This window comes from Hyperolius riggenbachi, chromosome 1 (assembly GCF_040937935.1).
Source record: "Hyperolius riggenbachi isolate aHypRig1 chromosome 1, aHypRig1.pri, whole genome shotgun sequence".
Lineage (NCBI taxonomy): Eukaryota > Metazoa > Chordata > Amphibia > Anura > Hyperoliidae > Hyperolius > Hyperolius riggenbachi.
The window spans coordinates 70,311,940-70,330,480 of record NC_090646.1 but is presented as its reverse complement, the minus strand read 5'-3'; the positions used below and the strand labels follow the sequence as shown (position 1 = coordinate 70,330,480).

The 18,541-nt window shown below is 46.6% G+C and overlaps 1 protein-coding gene across 17 annotated transcripts in view; it reads right to left on the bottom strand.

Moving 5' to 3' along the window:
* CTNNA2 (catenin alpha 2) overlaps positions 1-18,541 on the bottom strand; it is a 3,078,224-nt gene that overhangs the window by 255,435 nt on the left and 2,804,248 nt on the right. For all 17 annotated transcript variants that reach the window (XM_068274961.1, XM_068274945.1, XM_068274955.1 and 14 more), the window contains one exon: positions 3,734-3,915. In XM_068274961.1, the coding sequence (XP_068131062.1) occupies positions 3,734-3,915 (182 nt within the window). The remainder of the gene's footprint in view (positions 1-3,733; positions 3,916-18,541) is intronic.

Below are 18,541 nucleotides of genomic sequence, written 5' to 3'. Positions count from 1 at the left end.
ATGTACATTTTTAAGTGCTCATTAAGGAAACAGGCCTGCTGGAATGCAGAACTTGGAGAGGGCCAAAAATGGTTCCATTGGCATCTGGGTCTAGAATTCACAAAGACGTGTCTGGCATTTGTCCTCCCAGTCACCGCCGAACATCAGCCGCTGCCCTATCAGGACTTATGCAGCCTGTGCGCCGACCCATCCGTCAAATCCGACAAGGCATGAAATATTATACCTGTTTGTCTCTGCTGCCCAATGAGCCGTCGTAATGAAAATGGCTATTTGAAGAGGCATTAAGACTTTATAAGATATGCATAATCAATGAGGAACAATGTTAGGTCAATCTAACGCTCTAGACTTTTAAAGGACACTACCAGTCTTTTTGCTATTATTTTTTCTCTCACTAGGAATATTATTTAAGCAGACGTGAATCCTATTTCGGCAATGCATATAATATCTAATCTATGACACAGTCATTGTAGGCAATGGGCATAGGATCTCTATTTTCACCAGTGTCTTCCTATGCCAGTAAAAGGTTGGGGCAGTGATGAGCAAAAATGCCGATATTCTCTTTGTGTTCATTTTCATGAAAATAATGTAAAATTTGACTTTCAAGCAAAATGCCATTGAAAAATCATACTTTTAAAGGGATACTGTAGGGGGGTCGGGGGAAAATGAGTTGAACTTACCCGAGGCTTCTAATGGTCCCCCGTAGACATTCTGTGCCTGTGCAGCCACTCACCGATGCTCCGGCCCCGCCTACAGTTCACTTCTGGAATCTCAGACTTTAAAGGAATACTATTGATGTATGCATTTATTTTTAAATGCTGTATGTTGTAGCACACATTAGGACAAGTACTAGGAGCAATTTGATTCCTCACACAGCTGTTCCTCTCAGCTGTAAAATCCTCCGTCAGTTTTGGCCGTCAGTGTTTGATACAAATGTATCTATATGCTGAGGGCTCCCAGAGGGCTAAGCCCATGTCTGCACAGGGGAGTTGCTATCAACTCCTCAGTTTATAGTTTAATTATCACCTTGCTGAAAGAATCTTATTGATATGGTGGTAAGGGGTTAAAGATTCTAGCAATGTGTGTTTATTATCTTTGCTTCTCTTGACTGATAAAGATACTAATAATGCTAATTGTAGACAGTGGTCTGCCCCTCTCAGCAGCTTGTAAAGTGGATGCAGCCTGGAGTGAATCTCCTCAAGCAGGCAGCCAGTCTGAGTGTAAACACAGAGTCGTGGTATAGCTAGTTATATTCCAGCAATATTACAGCTCATTTAGTTACCTGTTACCACCTCAGATCAGCCCATTTCTCCTCATGTCTGCTGCATGCTGTGAGTGACACTGAAATATATTTGTGAGCTGTGTGGCAGAGTAACCAAGCAGCTCAGGGTGACCCAAACTACTATGAGCTGTGTGAGAAATGAATTTTTAAGCAGGGATAGCAAGAGAGAGACCTGGGTGAATAAATAAAGTGCCCCTAGCACTAGTGGTAATGTGTACACTAATATAGAGTATTAAAAAAAAAAAGTCGTTTCAATCGATAGTACTCCTTTAAAGTCTAAAAACCACTGCGCCTGCGTTGCTGTGTCCTTGCTCCCGCAGATGGCACCAGGAGCGCATGGCGCAGACACAGACCATACTGGGCCTGCGCAGTACACTCCTGGTAACATCAGTGGGAGCGAGGACACGGCAACGCAGGCGCAGTGGTTTTCTGACTTTAAAGTCTGAGATTCCAGAAGTGAACCGGAGGTGGGGCCGGAGCATTGGGGAGTGGCTGCGCCAACACAGGATGTCTGCGGGGGACCATTAGGAGCCCCGGGTAAGTTCAACTCATTTTCCCCCGACCCCCCTACAGTATTCCTTTAAGCAACTTGCAGAGCCATTAGCAATAAAGCTCGTTTAAACCAAAATTCATGCAGTGCCGGATCTTATACATCTCTGCTTGGTGTATGGTAACAATTTAGCCCTGTCACTGCCTCTGCCCTGATCTGTAGATGATCACTTCACATTTCATTTGTGGCAAAAAAAAAAAAATACAAATTCTCGGGTGCCGCCATAGGCACCTAAAAATATCTGCATTTGGCGCCCGCGGTGCCCAATATATAGTGGGCGCTTCACTCGGTGCCCAAATTTCTGATATTTAGTATTGGTGTCTATATGGCGGCATCCAATTAGTCCACTTGCCACACGCACCCTTTTTTACTGCTTCACTACTACTCCAGTGTAAGATCTGGCATTGTGTATCTTGTTGCTTATTACCTGTATTGTGTTGTCTCTCACCCGTTATCATTGCCGGTAATCTTATTTATTGTACAGCGCTGCATAATTTGTTGGTGCTGTATAAATCAAATAAATAATAATGATATAGAAGTGATCATTAACAGCATAGCAACATTGAAAGCTAATACTGAAGTTAAAGGAGGGCTCCTATCCCCGGGAGTACAGCTACATCAACAAAATAGAGATGATCACACAAAATTTGTGTACATTTTTCCAATAGTGGCAATACGTAATTACAATTTGGAAAATTAACTAATTTTGTGCACTACATATGTAATCTTGTGTAATTTCCATGTCATTTTGTGCCAACTTTAGCTGTTAATAGTAAAGCTCGCATACATGCTATCATCATCAAAACTGCTATGTGTGTTAAAGGTGGATAGTAAAAATAAGTAAAAAAAAAAAATCTATATAATTTTACAAAAAAACTTTTAGTTTATGATAAAATCAATTTTAAAAATAAAAAGGATTTTTTTTTTTAAACTCAGAAAAATGACATTTAAAAAAACCAAAAACATTTTTCGTTTGCATTTCTAAAATCGAGATTTTCACAAACTACGAGGTCTTTTTTGTGACTTTTTGTGACTTGTTCCCAAGTGAATGGGAACCACATTTACAAAAATGAGACAAATACTTACCCAAGGAGAGGGAAGGCTCTGGTTCCTATAAAGACTTCCCGCTCCTCTCCTGGTCCCCTCGAACCAGTGCTGGCTTGCCCGGTAGCAGTATTTGACTAAATTAGTCAAATACTGCTTTATCCAGCTGAAGGAGGCTTCAGAAGTCTTCAGGGAGCCCGAGTGCTCCTGAAGAAGGGCGGCCCTGTACTGCGCCTGCGCAAGCACGCTCTCTTGGCTGATGGTGTAATGGTTAAGGGCTCTGCCTCTGACACAGGAGACCAGGGTTTGAATCTCGGCTCTGCCTGTTCAGTAAGCCAGCACTAATTCAGTAGGAGACCTTTGGCAAGTCTCCCTTACACTGCTACTGCCAATAGAGCGCGCCCTAGTGGCTGCTGCTCTGCTCTGGCGCTTTGAGTCCGCAAGGAGAAAAGCGCAATATAAATGTTATTTGTCTTGTCTTGTCTTGTCTCTTGCACGCTTACGCCTGTGCAGTATGGAGCCGCACGTCTTCGGGAGGACACGGCTCCCGAAGACTTCCAAATACCCTTTCGGTGGGGGATTGAAATGGGGGGGAGCCAGCACAGGATAGAGGGAACCGAGAGAGGAGACAGAAGGCTCTATATGACCCAGAGCCTTCCCTCTCCTTAGGTAAGTATTTGATAACATAAAATTTGTAAAAATAAATGAAATAATATGACAAAAACTATAACGTTGCAAGCTTCTAAAACGATAACATACTTCAAAAACTATAATGTTCTAATGTTTTTAACGATATTTATCACAGCGCCCTTTTTTATGCTTTTTTCGCCATATTAACGATAATTGCGGGGAAGTCTTACCGGGTGAAATCAGTCATTTCCATCATAATCATACACATCTGTTTGGCTAGCACGATGATGTCATTGCCGCTGTCATCCCATTTAGCTACTTCAGCATCCAACTTGCTCTTTTCTTGATGGAAGATCTCCACCTGCTCAGCGATTTTGGCCTTCTCTTCCTGTGGCAGCTGAGCCATGATTGCCTGACGGGTGAAACAAAGCAGACTTATAGTAGCTGATAGACACAGAAGGTGGGAAACACTGCTTGTGATGAAAATGGCATAAAATAGAAAAATATGTTTTCATTTACATTCTCTTTCATGACCTCTCGCTTTTCAAAAATTTAACATGAGCGGAATGTACTAATCATTTTTTCACCTCTCTGCCTGAAATATGAATAAATGTTAAAGAGGAACTTCAGCCTAAACAAACATACTGTCATTAAGCTACATTAGTTATGTTAATTAAAATAGATAGGCAATATCATCTCTAAAGGGGCCCATACACCTAACGATTTTCCCGCCGAAATACGGCCGTTTCGATCACAGTGATCGAAACGGCCGTGAAATCACTGCGCACAGTACTGACAGAACGATGGATTTCCGTCCGAAATCCATCATTCCCGTCGATCCATCCGTGTGGAAGATTTTTCTCGGTCGCCGGCAGGTCGGGGGTGCGTCGATAGCGGCGTTCGAATGCCCAACGACGCAATACAGCGGAGATACATTACCTGCTCTGCTGGCGCGAGTCCCTGCTGTCACCTCCCGGCTGGCATCTTTTCTGCATCCCGACATCCGGCATATCTTCCTGTGTCACTGCAGTGACAGCGGAAGTACAAATAGAGGGCGCTCTATTTGAACTTCCGCTGTCACTGGAGTGACAGAAAGTTATACGCGGATGCCGGATGTGTGATGCGGAAGGTGATGGGAGAAGATGCCAGCCAGGAGCCGATGCGGAAAAGATGCCGGAACCAGGCAGAGAAGAAGATAGCGGTGGACCAGGGGACTCGCGCCGGCCGGAACAGGTAATGTATGCGGGGGGGGGGGGGGGGGGGGGCGGCAGCTGTGGCAGCTCCACAGATTGTGATCAGTTTCAGGCTGAAATCGATTCACAATCTGTTTGCAGTAAAGGTGGCCATACGATCCCTCTCTGATCAGATTCGATCAGAGAGGGATCTATCTTTTGGTCTAATCTGATGGCAAATCGACCAGTGTATGGCCACCTTTTCCAACCCTGTTTTAAAAGAACAGGCAAATGTTTGTGATTTCATGGGGGCAGCCATCTTTTTCATGGGGGCAGCCATGTTTTGGTTGAAAGGAGGTGACAGGGAGCATGAGACACAGTTCCAACTGTCATGTGTCCTGGTCAGCCCTCCCAGCTGCGTGCGTCGCTAGGCTTCAAATCTCACACTCAAAATAAAAAAACATAAAAATTAAAAAAGGAGTCAAAACAGCAGAAGGAGAACAACAACATCAGAAATACCATCATGCTCTGCACAGCATCAGGGGCAAAATGCCCGGGCAGTTTTCTTCTGTGCAGCTAAAAATGAGGCCTGGGTAATAAAAACAAAGTTCTGATGTTGTGAAACAGTTCAAGAAACACCAAGGGCTTGATTCATAAAAGAGTGCTAACTGATAGCATAACGGTTTTTGTGCGCATTTTCTTGTGATCGCGAATTTTTGCGTGCAAATGATATCGGTTTCACTTGAAAATTTGCATTTGCGCACAAAAATGTTATCTTTTATTCGCAAAAACAAGTAATTGCACGCAAAAATTTTCTATCACGCAAAATGCGAAAATGCATGCAAACACGCTGTGCTATCAGTTAGCACTCTTTTGTGAATCAAGCCCCAAGCCTTTTAAAATGCTGCTGAGTAGATTTTTAGTCTGGAGGTTCAATAACACTCCTATAACTAATAGATAAGATAAGGAGAAAAGCACTACACCTTATAACAACAGTTGCTATATGCACTCAATAGGTAGGGGCTGCCCCTTCTATTTAAATAAACCAGTCCACGCAAAAGGTAGCACATACACAACCATAAAACAGTGGGCAATATAAAAGTTCATAGGTCTTCACACAGTTCAAATCTGCTGGTAGTAGCTGCACAGATTACACTTGCTAAATCTTCCTACTACCTCCACCAACACCCTGTGAGCAGACACCACCGGATTGTCAGACCTCGACTCAGGTCTATTCTCGCCTTGGGACACTTCGGGCCGTCCCCCACCACACCAAAATGATATATTTGCGTTTTTACACTATGTGAGGCATATGTTTCAAGGTTTTATGTACATGGAGACTTATCTGCTGTGAGCAAAGAAGGAGAAGTGTTGGTGATATATCGTTTTGGTGTAGTTTGGGATGACCTGAAGTATCCCAAGGAGAGAATAGACCTGAGTGGAGGTCTGACAATCCGGTGAGTGTCTGCTCACAGGGTGTTGGTGGAGGTAGTAGGAAGATTTAGCAAGTGAAAACTGCGGTAACTACCGGCAGATTTGAACACTCCTATAACGTCAGTTCCCAAAGCACGGTGCATAGGGGTAATATTCGACTCCTCTCTCTCTTGTATTCCTCACATTCACTCCCTAACCAGCTCCTGTCATCTCCAACTCAGAAACATAACTCACATCCATCCTTATCTCACTCAGGACACAACTAAAATTTGAGTACATGCTCTTGTGATATCTTGTCTGGACTATTGTAATATACTGCTTGGTGGACTACCAACTAACCGACTGGCACCACGCTAATCTGTACCAAACTCTGCTGCTCAACTCATTTCTCTTTCTTCTTGCTCCTCCTCTGCTACTCCTCTTTGTCAAGACCTTCAATGGCTGCCACTCCAAACTCTTAATCTTAAAGGAACACTAATAATACCCGAGTGTTCTAAAATGACATGTACAACTAATGTCTAAGTAGCAGTGTAAACATTTTCCTACTTTTCATGTTAAATATCAGAGGCAAAAGCTTGAATTAATTAAGTGTAGGATTTAGCTTTATTTGGAACAAATAAATAGCAGAAGAGGTGTCTGATATGCAACACTGGCTGTGCATTAAAGCAGACTACAGAGAATTTTTCTCTGAAAGCAAAAACAGTATGAAAAGCCGTGGTGTAGTGTTGGGCGAACAGTGTTCGCCACTGTTCGGGTTCTGCAGAACATCACCCTGTTCGGGTGATGTTCGAGTTCGGCCGAACACCTGACGGTGCTCGGCCAAACCGTTCGGCCATATGGCCGAACTAAGAGCGCATGGCCGAACGTTCCCCGAACGTTCGGCTAGCGCTGTGATTGGCCGAACGGGTCACGTGGTTCGGACCCGAACGCGCTCTGATTGGCCGAACTGTCACGTGGTTCGGGTAAATAAATACCCGAACCACGTCATATCTCCGCCATTTGTCTGTGGGTTTAGCTTTGGGTAGGCAGGCAGGGTAGTTCGCGCTCCAGCCACGCTAGCCAGGGTCCCCCCCAGTCATTGTGTGTCACTGCTGGGAACAGTAGTACACCGCTCGTTCAGCCACACTATATAGCATTCTGTGTACTGTTCTGTGTCTGCTGGGAACAGTGGTACACCGCTCGTTCAGCCACACTATATAGCATTCTGTGTACTGTTCTGTGTCTGCTGGGAACAGTGGTACACCGCTCGTTCAGCCACACTATATAGCATTCTGTGTACTGTTCTGTGTCTGCTGGGAACAGTAGTACACCGCTCGTTCAGCCACACTATATAGCATTCTGTGTACTGTTCTGTGTCTGCTGGGAACAGTAGTACACCGCTCGTTCAGCCACACTATATAGCATTCTGTGTACTGCTCTGTGTCTGCTGGGAACAGTAGTACACCGCTCGTTCAGCCACACTATATAGCATTCTGTGTACTGTTCTGTGTCTGCTGGGAATAGTGGTACACCGCTCGTTCAGCCACACTATATAGCATTCTGTGTACTGTTCTGTGTCTGCTGGGAACAGTAGTACACCGCTCGTTCAGCCACACTATATAGCATTCTGTGTACTGTTCTGTGTCTGCTGGGAACAGTAGTACACCGCTCGTTCAGCCACACTATATAGCATTCTGTGTACTGTTCTGTGTCTGCTGGGAACAGTAGTACACCGCTCGTTCAGCCACACTATATAGCATTCTGTGTACTGTTCTGTGTCTGCTGGGAACAGTAGTACACCGCTCGTTCAGCCACACTATATAGCATTCTGTGTACTGTTCTGTGTCTGCTGGGAATAGTGGTACACCGCTCGTTCAGCCACACTATATAGCATTCTGTGTACTGTTCTGTGTCTGCTGGGAACAGTAGTACACCGCTCGTTCAGCCACACTATATAGCATTCTGTGTACTGTTCTGTGTCTGCTGGGAACAGTAGTACACCGCTCGTTCAGCCACACTATATAGCATTCTGTGTACTGTTCTGTGTCTGCTGGGAATAGTGGTACACCGCTCGTTCAGCCACACTATATAGCATTCTGTGTACTGTTCTGTGTCTGCTGGGAACAGTGGTACACCGCTCGTTCAGCCACACTATATAGCATTCTGTGTACTGTTCTGTGTCTGCTGGGAACAGTGGTACACCGCTCGTTCAGCCACACTATATAGCATTCTGTGTACTGTTCTGTGTCTGCTGGGAACAGTAGTACACCGCTCGTTCAGCCACACTATATAGCATTCTGTGTACTGTTCTGTGTCTGCTGGGAACAGTAGTACACCGCTCGTTCAGCCACACTATATAGCATTCTGTGTACTGTTCTGTGTCTGCTGGGAACAGTAGTACACCGCTCGTTCAGCCACACTATATAGCATTCTGTGTACTGTTCTGTGTCTGCTGGGAATAGTGGTACACCGCTCGTTCAGCCACACTATATAGCATTCTGTGTACTGTTCTGTGTCTGCTGGGAATAGTGGTACACCGCTCGTTCGCCACTGTATAGCATTGTGCTCTGTGTCGCTGCTGGGAATAGTGGTACACCGCTCACCCGTCACTGTATAGCATTGTGCTCTGTGTCGCTGCTGGGAATAGTGGTACACCGCTCACCCGTCACTGTATAGCATTGTGCTCTGTGTCGCTGCTGGGAATAGTGGTACTGTATAGCATTTCTGTACTGCCACTGTACTGCTGCCAGTCAGCGTGTACTGTAAGGATAAGTGAAATGAGGAAGAAATCCGGTGAAAGAGGGAGGGGCAAGGGAAGAGGTGTTTCCCCTGACGGTTCACGTACAGGCCACAGGGGAGCACCCAAGAAAACCCACTCAATACCGCCCATGTTGTCCAGGACAACAACCCTCACAAATCCAAAAGAACAGGACCAGATAATTACTTGGATGACCTCTCAAGCGTCCAGCAGTGGGTTAAGCAGCACCAGCACATCACGCACGAGGTCCGAGTCCTCAGCCAGTTACAAGGAGCCAGTGGGCACAAAGCTGACACAACCGGCAGCGACACCACGCACACAACTGCCAGATAACCAGTCCGATGAATTACCTCAGGACACAATGGGGTATTCGCAGGAGCTATTCCCAGCCCAACAAACTTCCACCTTTCAAAGGTCAATGGAGGAACAGCCAGAAATGTTGTGCCTGGATTCACAACCGTTAACTGTGGGAAATGCACCGCGCACTGAAATACAAGGCGAGTCCGAAGAGGACTCGGAAACCCAAATCCCAGAGCAATTTGGGCAGGAGGGGTTGCAATTGCAGGAGGTCGGCCGACAAGATCTGGAAGACGACGTTGGAGTGTGCTGCGCAGAGGTTGTTGTGGGGAGCTCTACTCCACGGCGGTGGCCCACAATGACATATGACGAGTTTGAGGAGATGGAAGAGGAGGGTATGGACAATGTGGACAGAGACCCAGATTTTGTTTGTGAACGAGAACATCGCCGTCGTAGCAGCAGCACAGATGAGTCTGTTGAAGAACACACTGCTGCACGAGTTCGCCTTGTGCCACAAGGTAGGCGGCGCGCAATTTCAGGCACCACAAGCGTGGAAGTTCAAGTGAGAGGCAAAAGAGGAGCAAACAGAAATCGCCAGCAAGGAGGCAGGTGCTCCAAAGTCTGGGCTTTCTTTGAAGACTGCACTGAGGATGTTACCATGGCGATTTGCAAGGTGTGCAAGACCCGCCTGAGCAGGGGGAAAAATATTAACAACCTCTCCACCACCAGCATGAGCCGTCACATGCTATCCAAACATCCCACTCTTTGGGCAAACGCGTCAGGACAGGGTACCAGAAACAACACTGCCTCCCTTGGGTTCACCAGACTCACCACCAGACCCGCCTCAGCAGCAGCAGTAGCCCAGCCATTGCGTGGTTCACAACATTCACAAACATCAGACGACGCTGACACTGTCACTTTCCGGAGTAGTGCTCTTGAGGTCTCCCAGTGTTCATCAAACACAACAACCAACAGCCCTTCCGTGTGCAGCGCTACGGTTCAGTTGTCTGTGTCGGAGATGTTTGAGCGCAAGAGGAAATTGCCAGCAAATGACCCCCGGGCCGTGGCAGTAACAGCCAGCATAGCCAAGCTTCTGGCCTGCGAAATGCTGCCATATCGATTGGTGGAGACAAACAGCTTCAAGGGCATGATGTCAGTGGCCATCCCACGTTACGTGGTTCCCAGCCGCTACCACTTTGCACGCTCTGCAGTGCCTGAGTTGCATGAGCACGTGGTCAGCAAAATAACCCGAAGCTTGAAGAATGCCGTTGCCTGCAAGGTTCACCTCACCACTGACACCTGGACGAGTGCGTTCGGCCAGGGTCGATACATCTCCCTTACCGCGCACTGGGTGAACCTTGTGGAGCCTGGCAGCGATTCCTCACCTGCTACGGCACGGGTGTTGCCCACGCCACAAACAGCTGCACCGCCGTCCCTCCCACTGGATAACAGCAGCACCTACCTCTCTGACTCCTTCTCCTCCAACGCATCTCAAAGCTGTACCTCATCCGGAAACGCTAACCCAGCAGCAGTAGGATCGTGGAAGCAGTGCAGCACAGCTGTTGGCATGCGTCAGCAAGCGTTGCTGAAGCTAATCTGCCTTGGGGATAAGCAGCACACAGGGGAGGAAATTTGGAGGGGAATAAAGGAACAGACGGATTTGTGGCTGGCACCGCTGGACCTGAAACCGGGCATGGTTGTGTGTGATAATGGGAGTAATCTCATTCGCGCTTTAAGGTTGGCTAAGCTGACACACATCCCTTGCCTGGCGCACGTGATGAACCTAGTAGTTCAGCGGTTCCTGAGGACATACCCAGGCGTGCCCGATCTGCTGTTGAAGGTGCGTCGAGTGTCCAAACATTGTAGAAATTCCAGTACTGCTTCGGGGGCACTCGCCAAGATGCAGGAGCGCTTCAATCTCCCCCACCATCGCTTGCTGTGTGATGTCCCTACGCGCTGGAATTCTACGCTGCACATGCTAGCCCGCTTTTGCGAGCAGAAGAGTGCAGTGGTCCAGTACATGACGGCGCAGTACCGAGGCGCATCCGGCCAGCTGCCAAGCTTCTGTGGATCCGATTGGGCCAACATGTTGGACCTCTGCCAAGTCCTCCAAAATTTTGAGCAATCCACGTTGCTTGTGAGCAGTGACAACTCTTCAGTCAGCATTACCATACCACTGCTGTGTTTACTGAAGAGGTCGATGTTAAAAATCAAGGAAACAGCTGTCATGATGCAACTGGGGGAATCTGAAGGAGAAAACGATCAGCGTGATGGTACCAACATCAGGCCATCCGCCTCAGGGAACGCTGGCCCCAGCAGCTATGACGAAGAAGAGGAGGAGGAACAGCTGGAGTTGGAGCAGGAATTTCATGCCACCACTGACGAGGGCCAGAGCGGTGCACGTTGGACTTCCACAATTCAACGCGAATGGTCAGCAGAAGCAGACCAGGAGGAAGGTGACGACTATGATGCATCACAACAACTATCACAACGCTCACAAGAGGATGATGAGGATTCTGGTAGGACTCTGGCACACATGGCTCAATTCATGCTAGACTGCATTGAACGTGACCCACGCATTGTGCGCATTCTGGACAACACCAATTACTGGGTTTATACCCTTCTGGATCCACGGTACAAACACAATGTTCCAAAACTGCTTGAAGAAAGAGTCAGACAGGTCAAAATGGAAGAATACCAGCAGGCCCTTGTGGAGACTTTAGAGAGGAGATTGACATCCTCCCCCTCCTCTAGCCAGTTGTACGCAGACAGACTGACTTCCGCAAACCCAGGACGACCAGGAGGGCAGCAAACAACGCAAGCCGCAGCTAGTACCCAAAAGGGAATGGTATCGGCAGTGTCCTTGGAGTGGGAAAATTTTCTGACACCCATGCAGCCGCAGCCCACTGAACAGCAAGCGTGCAGATCCACCTCCAACACCGATCGCCTGGAGAAGATGGTCAAGGACTACATGTCAGATGGCGTAGCTGTGTCGAACCATCCATCTGCACCCTTCAACTATTGGGTATCGAAGCTAGACACCTGGCACGAACTGGCAATGTACGCAATAGAGGTGCTGGCTTGCCCGGCAGCCAGCGTTATGTCGGAACGCTGTTTCAGTGCTGCCGGAGGCATCGTCACAGATCGGCGTATCCGCCTCTCTACAGAAAATGCAGACCGTCTGACTCAAATTAAAATGAATCAATCCTGGATTGGAAATGACTACGCAACACTCCAGGACCCCAACCAAGTAACATGACCAATGAACATCTGGGATGGTGTTGCGTTTCCGGGCCCTGTTTATTGAACCTCTCATCTGTATTACATTTATGACTGCATGGCGGCAAAAAGCATTGCTGCTATATCCGCACGCTTTTTGTCCACATGCAAGGCCTGGGTTGTTGTGTCTCACAAAGCGTGGCCTTCTCCTCCTGCGCCTGCTCCTGTTCCATCACGTCTGCTGCTGCTGGGTTAGCGTTGCCGCGTGGTCCCTGTTTATTGAACCACTTATCTTTATTACATTTATGACTGCATGGCGGTACAAAGCCTGCTATCCGCACGCTTCTTGCCCTCATGCAAGGCCGGGGTTGTTGTGTCTCACAAAGCGTGGCCTTCTTCTCCTCCTGCGCCACCCTCCTCCTGTTCCATCACGTGTGCTGCTGCTGGGTTAGCGTTACCGGTCCCTTTTCCTGGAACCTCTTATATGTATTACATTTATGACTGCATGCCGACAAAAAACATGTTACCTGTGCAAAGAAAACAGACATTTCCCGCATTTAAAAGACAGTTTTCCCTTTGAAACTTTAAAATCGATTTTCTCAAAAACTATAAGCTCTTTTTGCTAATTTTTTTTTCCTCTTGTACCCACTCCCAAGGTGCACATACCCTGTAAATTTGGGGTATGTAGCATGCAAGGAGGCTTTACAAACCACAAAAGTTCGGGTCCCCATTGACTTCCATTATGTTCGGAGTTCGGGTCGAACACCCGAACATCGCGGCCATGTTCGGCCTGTTCGGCCCGAACCCGAACATCTAGATGTTCGCCCAACACTACCGTGGTGTCACAGAAAATTACAAATGTTTATAACAAGCTACATTTCCTCTGCTCTCTTCGGACACTTCAGTCAGCAACACAGGACACAGCAGCTGCAACTGCTGAGAGCTTTCTCTCTCACACACAGGGTTAACAAATGAAGTGTGAGGGGAAGTCCCCCTCCCCTCATGGCTCAGTCTGCCATCAGTTTTGGAGTCAGTAAAGTATGAAAGTATTTTGATAACAGTAAACAAAGAGGTTGCCAGTGAAATGTATACACCAGTACTTAACAGTACTTCCCAAACAATTCCTATCTCAATTGAAAAAAAATATTTCAATCAATAGTGTTCCTTTAACCTACAAATCTCTCTCCCACATTCATCTCCTATTTACCAGATAACACCCAACCTGAAATCTAAGCTTAGCACATGGTCTTCTTCTGCCCTCCTCTAGAATGACTTCCTCGCATTCACATACACAAGATTTCTCATGAGCTTCACCCTTCCTCTTGAATGCCCTTCCAAAACACATCCATTACTCTCCATCCTTTGAAATCTTTAAGTGATCCTGCAAAACTCACTTTTTTAGACAAGCATATCTTCTAACATAGGTCATTACCCTTCAACCTCTGACCAAGTTATGCTCCGTAGTCAGGGCCGGCCCGCCCATGAGGCGGGGTGAAACTTTTGCCTCAGGCAGCACTTCTAAGGGGGCGGCACCCGCCCGTCCGTGGGTGTGAGGGGCCGCCCGAGCTGGAGGGGATAGCGGGCAGGAAGGGGGTATTGGGCCTAGCGGCGGGGAGGGGGGTCGGACCCCCCCCCCCTTCCCTCGCCTGGGTCCCCCGTCCTCCGCTCCCCTTCAGCTTTAAAAAGTTGTGTGGCTGGCTGCAGCTGTAAGAGGCAACGGGCGGGGATCACTTACCTCTTCCTCGTTCCAACGTGCGCTCCACTGACGTCACTTCCTGCGGTGTAGCAGGAAGTGACGTCAGTGGAGCGCAGGCAGCAAAAAGTCTAGGGCCGGGCCTGTCCGTAGTAAATATAAGCTAATACACACTTCCACAAGGTAAACATAATTTATATAAGCCCACCTCTTGTTTCATCCCTATTCCTTTAGATTGTAAACTCGCACGGGCAGTGACTTGAAAATTGCTATAAATTTTGCTCATCATGTTACATTTGGCACTGTAATTAAATTGATATCTACAAATTCTGTTTTATGCAGCAACATCTGAATTTAATGCATACCATTGTCTGTATTATTAAGTACCCCATGTTTGTCTCTTACTCTGTACGACGTCACTGAATATGTTGGTATTTTATGAACCAATAATAATGCTGTAGTATATTTAGTTTAGTGTCTGGAATTCCAATTTAGCGAAAGGAAGACACACGGGGGAAAACGCCTTCTAGTGACATAGTGTTGGTAAACATGACCCTAAAGCAGGTTTTTAGCAAGCTGGAAATTTCATGTAATTACATGCTATACTGGAATGTTTAATTATGATATTATATTATTTGCATATGCCAGAGGATGTTGCAGCTAGTAGCAAACAAAACCATTCTATGAATGTTCATTTCTTCTTCCGCTTATTTTTTATTTTAGCTGCCTTTTTTGTGGCAAACTAATGATGAAAGAGGTAAACACAAAAATTGTTCATAGAGTGTTTATTGAACAATCACTGCAGTAAATGTAAACACATAAGGCACTGACTAATTGTTAGCTCAACACATCTTGCACACTGTTTTAATATAAAATAATCTGAAGTATGCATGCCGACATGAAGTCAACAAATTTTGCAACAGGTAATACGTTTAACCTGTTCTGGACGTAGGCAATTGAAATCTACGCTCTTTTTGGGACCTGTAATCCCTGCCAGGGCGTAGGTTTTCAATGACCGTGCCGCACCCTCCGGCCGCTACTGTGGAATGTTCCACTCTTCCGTAGGTGCAGCCCACTCACTCTGCTGTCGGTATGACAGCAGAGCTCCGTGAGCCAGTCAGGAGCCAATTTCATTGGCTGCTGACCCTATGATCACTGTGAGTCAATCATATTGGCTCAGAGTGATCACAAGGTCAGGAGCCAATTAAATCAGCCCCTGACTGGCTCACAAAGTGGGCTGCACTGATGGGAGAGCGGCACGTTTGGCAGTAGTGGCGAGAGCTTACGGCCCAGTCATTAAAATCTAAGCCCTGGCAGGGATAACAGGTCCCAAACAGAGTGTAGATTTCAATTGGCTACGTCATGCTATGTCATACTGACAGCAGAGTGAGTGGGCTTCAGCAACAAGATATTGGACTTGAATGGCGAGAGCGATGGGTCCATGCAGCGTGATGTCGGTGAGCCCCATTTTTGTACCAGCAAGTCTCTGGTCCTTAAGGGGCTGGTACTTAAGTGGTTAATAACTAACTGTACATTGTTTTCTTTTTAGCAAAGAATCATTTAGAGATCAGATACTTTGTAATCGGATTGGCAAAAAATAAACTCCATTGGTGTCCCCAATCGACTTTGAACAGTTATAAAAAAGTTCGTCCAACTGCAATTAGTTGATCGGAAAAACTGTTTTTCTAATCGGTTGTGATGGATAGGAAGTACACATTGGTTTGTTGATGGTGTCAATCAATCACATTTATCTAATTGCTCAAACGATTTTTTGCTGCAAATTGGAGCACTTATGTACAGCTTAAGTTTCTTCTTCGATTGGATCAGAGCGGTACCGTACAGTTCTGTATCATGCCTGAAGAAGAAACTCAAAATTTCAAAAAACTTGCAAAAAAAACCCAACAACAACTATATACAGACTAGTTAGTCATTGCGTTAAAGTTTGTCGGTTTGATGTCAGTTTAGGAAGTCTAGATTTCAAAGTGTGATCATGGCATTGGTTTAAGTTTACGCAGTTATCGCGAGGGCGCCTGGGTCACAGACACCCCATGGTTACCGTACTCCAATCGAGTGATTCCTCTAGACAGCTGACAGTAGGATGCCAAGATCTGAACAAGGCCACAAGCAATCATTTAAAGACCTGTAGTGCTGTCGTATCAACTTACTAAAAAAAAAAAACTCCATGAAGTGTGAATCAGTATTCAAATTATTGAGATTCAACAAGAGAAGTTCCTTTACCATTTCTACTGTAGGTCCTAGGTTGTCCCTTGTTCAGTTGCCGCTGTCGCCCTATTCCAACTAGGACCCCAAAGGCAATATTCACTTCCCATATCAATACAATAGTGCAGAACATTTGCAGATAGTTGCTTGCCCTGCTCTCAACCCCACTGTTTTTTTCCCTTTGGGTGTCAACAGAGGTATTGCCAATACCCCTAATGACGCCAAGAGGGCGAAACTGGGGACAACCTAAAACCTACAGTGGGAATTTGAGGAGGAGGTACTCTCAAGGAATGTCAATAATTTGAATTTTGCTTCATACAACATGGATGTAACGATTGTATAACGTATTGGTGTAGCAACACAGACGTCTGATTATTGTGTGATCTGCAGAATCACCAATAATGCAGACTCTATACCTGATTATGTCGTGATCTGCAGTATCACCAATAATGCAAGTATAGAAAGTAGAGATTTAGTGACAATAGTGTTTGGTGCAACAGTAGAGGGTAGATCTCACCAGAGGGGCTGGAGAGAACTACCAGAGGAAATAGCAGATAGTTTGACTAAACCTCACCAGTGGAGCTGGTGGGTACTATCTGCAACCAATCTGTGCCAGACCCCACCAGAGGAGCTGGAGGGCACTAGCCAAGATAGAAGCTGGGTAGCTAGGAGCCTACACCAGAGGGGCTGGTGAGCGCTATCAGCAACAGCAACTAAATAGTAGCTAGACCCCACCAGAGGAGCTGGTGGGTACTACCAACAATAGTAACTAGATAGTTTAGCTAGACCTCACCAGAGGAGCTGGTGGGTACTATCAACAATAGTAACTAGATAGTTTAACTAGACCTGACCAGAGGGGCTGGTGGGTACTATCAGAGCACCTCTCCAGTGACAAGGGCTCACTGAAGAGTAGAAGGGTCAGACAGGCAAGGTTCAGCAACAGACAGGCTGGTACAGTACAAAATCAGAAGGCAAGAGAATAGTAATGATTCAGGCAGAGGTTCGGCAACTTAGATCAGATGGGCAGAAGTACAGAAACGTAGATCAGAATCAGTCAGAGATAAGCCAGAGTCGTACACAGAATATCAATAATACAATAAGGCAATAATCCTAGTCTTGTGTGAAATCCCTGGTTTCCTCCCAGATCAAATCACACCGGAACTAGTCTAAGGTCTGAGCGCTAACACTGACGTATTCGCAACAGCAGACAGTTTGCAAGTGAGCGGAGAACGCTTATGAAGCAGCGAGGAGAGCCCACAGCCACGCCCTTGCCAATCAGCCAATCCAGGCACCGTGAGTCTCTCCTGACGTCAGCTGACACGCCTTCTTCCAGCATAAAGGTCCTGTCTACGCGCGTGCCCGCGTGAGACAGCGACCCTATAAGCGACGGACAGTCCCGTCCCTGGCATGCTAGACGCCAGCGGAACGGATGAGGTCTCAGTACCGAGAACAAAGGAGGCTGCAGAGGTATCCTGCGTACCCGCAGCCGCCATCATAGGGGATGTTACAATAGAGTTTGAAAGTACTGCATTGGTTCAAGTTTCCCCTCTGAAAGTCAAATGGTGAAATTTGATTGCCTGTTGGTGGCTCTGCCCAGTTTTTTAAACCTCGACTCTCGCAGCCACCCAGCAAAAAACTGTGTAAAAATTTGGGAACACTGGAGTTAATGGTGTCAACAATGTGAGAAAGGCATGAGTTTAAGTTTCTCCACTAAAATATAATCAGCTGTTGGTTGCACATCCCACTCTTTCACGTGCACCAAATGTCACCTTTTGTGGGGTTGACCCTAGGACAATGTGATTCAAGTTTGGTGAGTTAAAGTGTACCTGTATGGAAAGAAATGCCCTATTTAGATACTTACCTCAGTAGAAGGAAGCCTCTGGATAATCTAGACTCTTCCCTTATCCCCTTTGCCCCCACAGATCCAGAGCTGGGACTCTCAGACCTCTCCAATAAGTGTGTGTGAGAAGTGCACATGGCCATGCTCCCGTTTGTAAATGAGTGCAGCTGCACTGTACAGGTGCTGAACCCTTTGCACCTGTGCAGCAGCACAGAGAGTCACTTGGGCTAATCTTTTTCCATCCGGCCTGAGCAGCTCTATGTTAGTGCGCCATAGGTATCCTGCGCAATGTGATTGTGCTTTTTCACTAAGGTAAGTATGTAACTTTCTCTCTTTTAAAAGTCACAGGTTTACTTTAAAGTTCAAAGCTGTTTGAGTGGTAGCAATTTGAAAATCCTCCCACTGAAAGTGAATGGTAAAACTGGG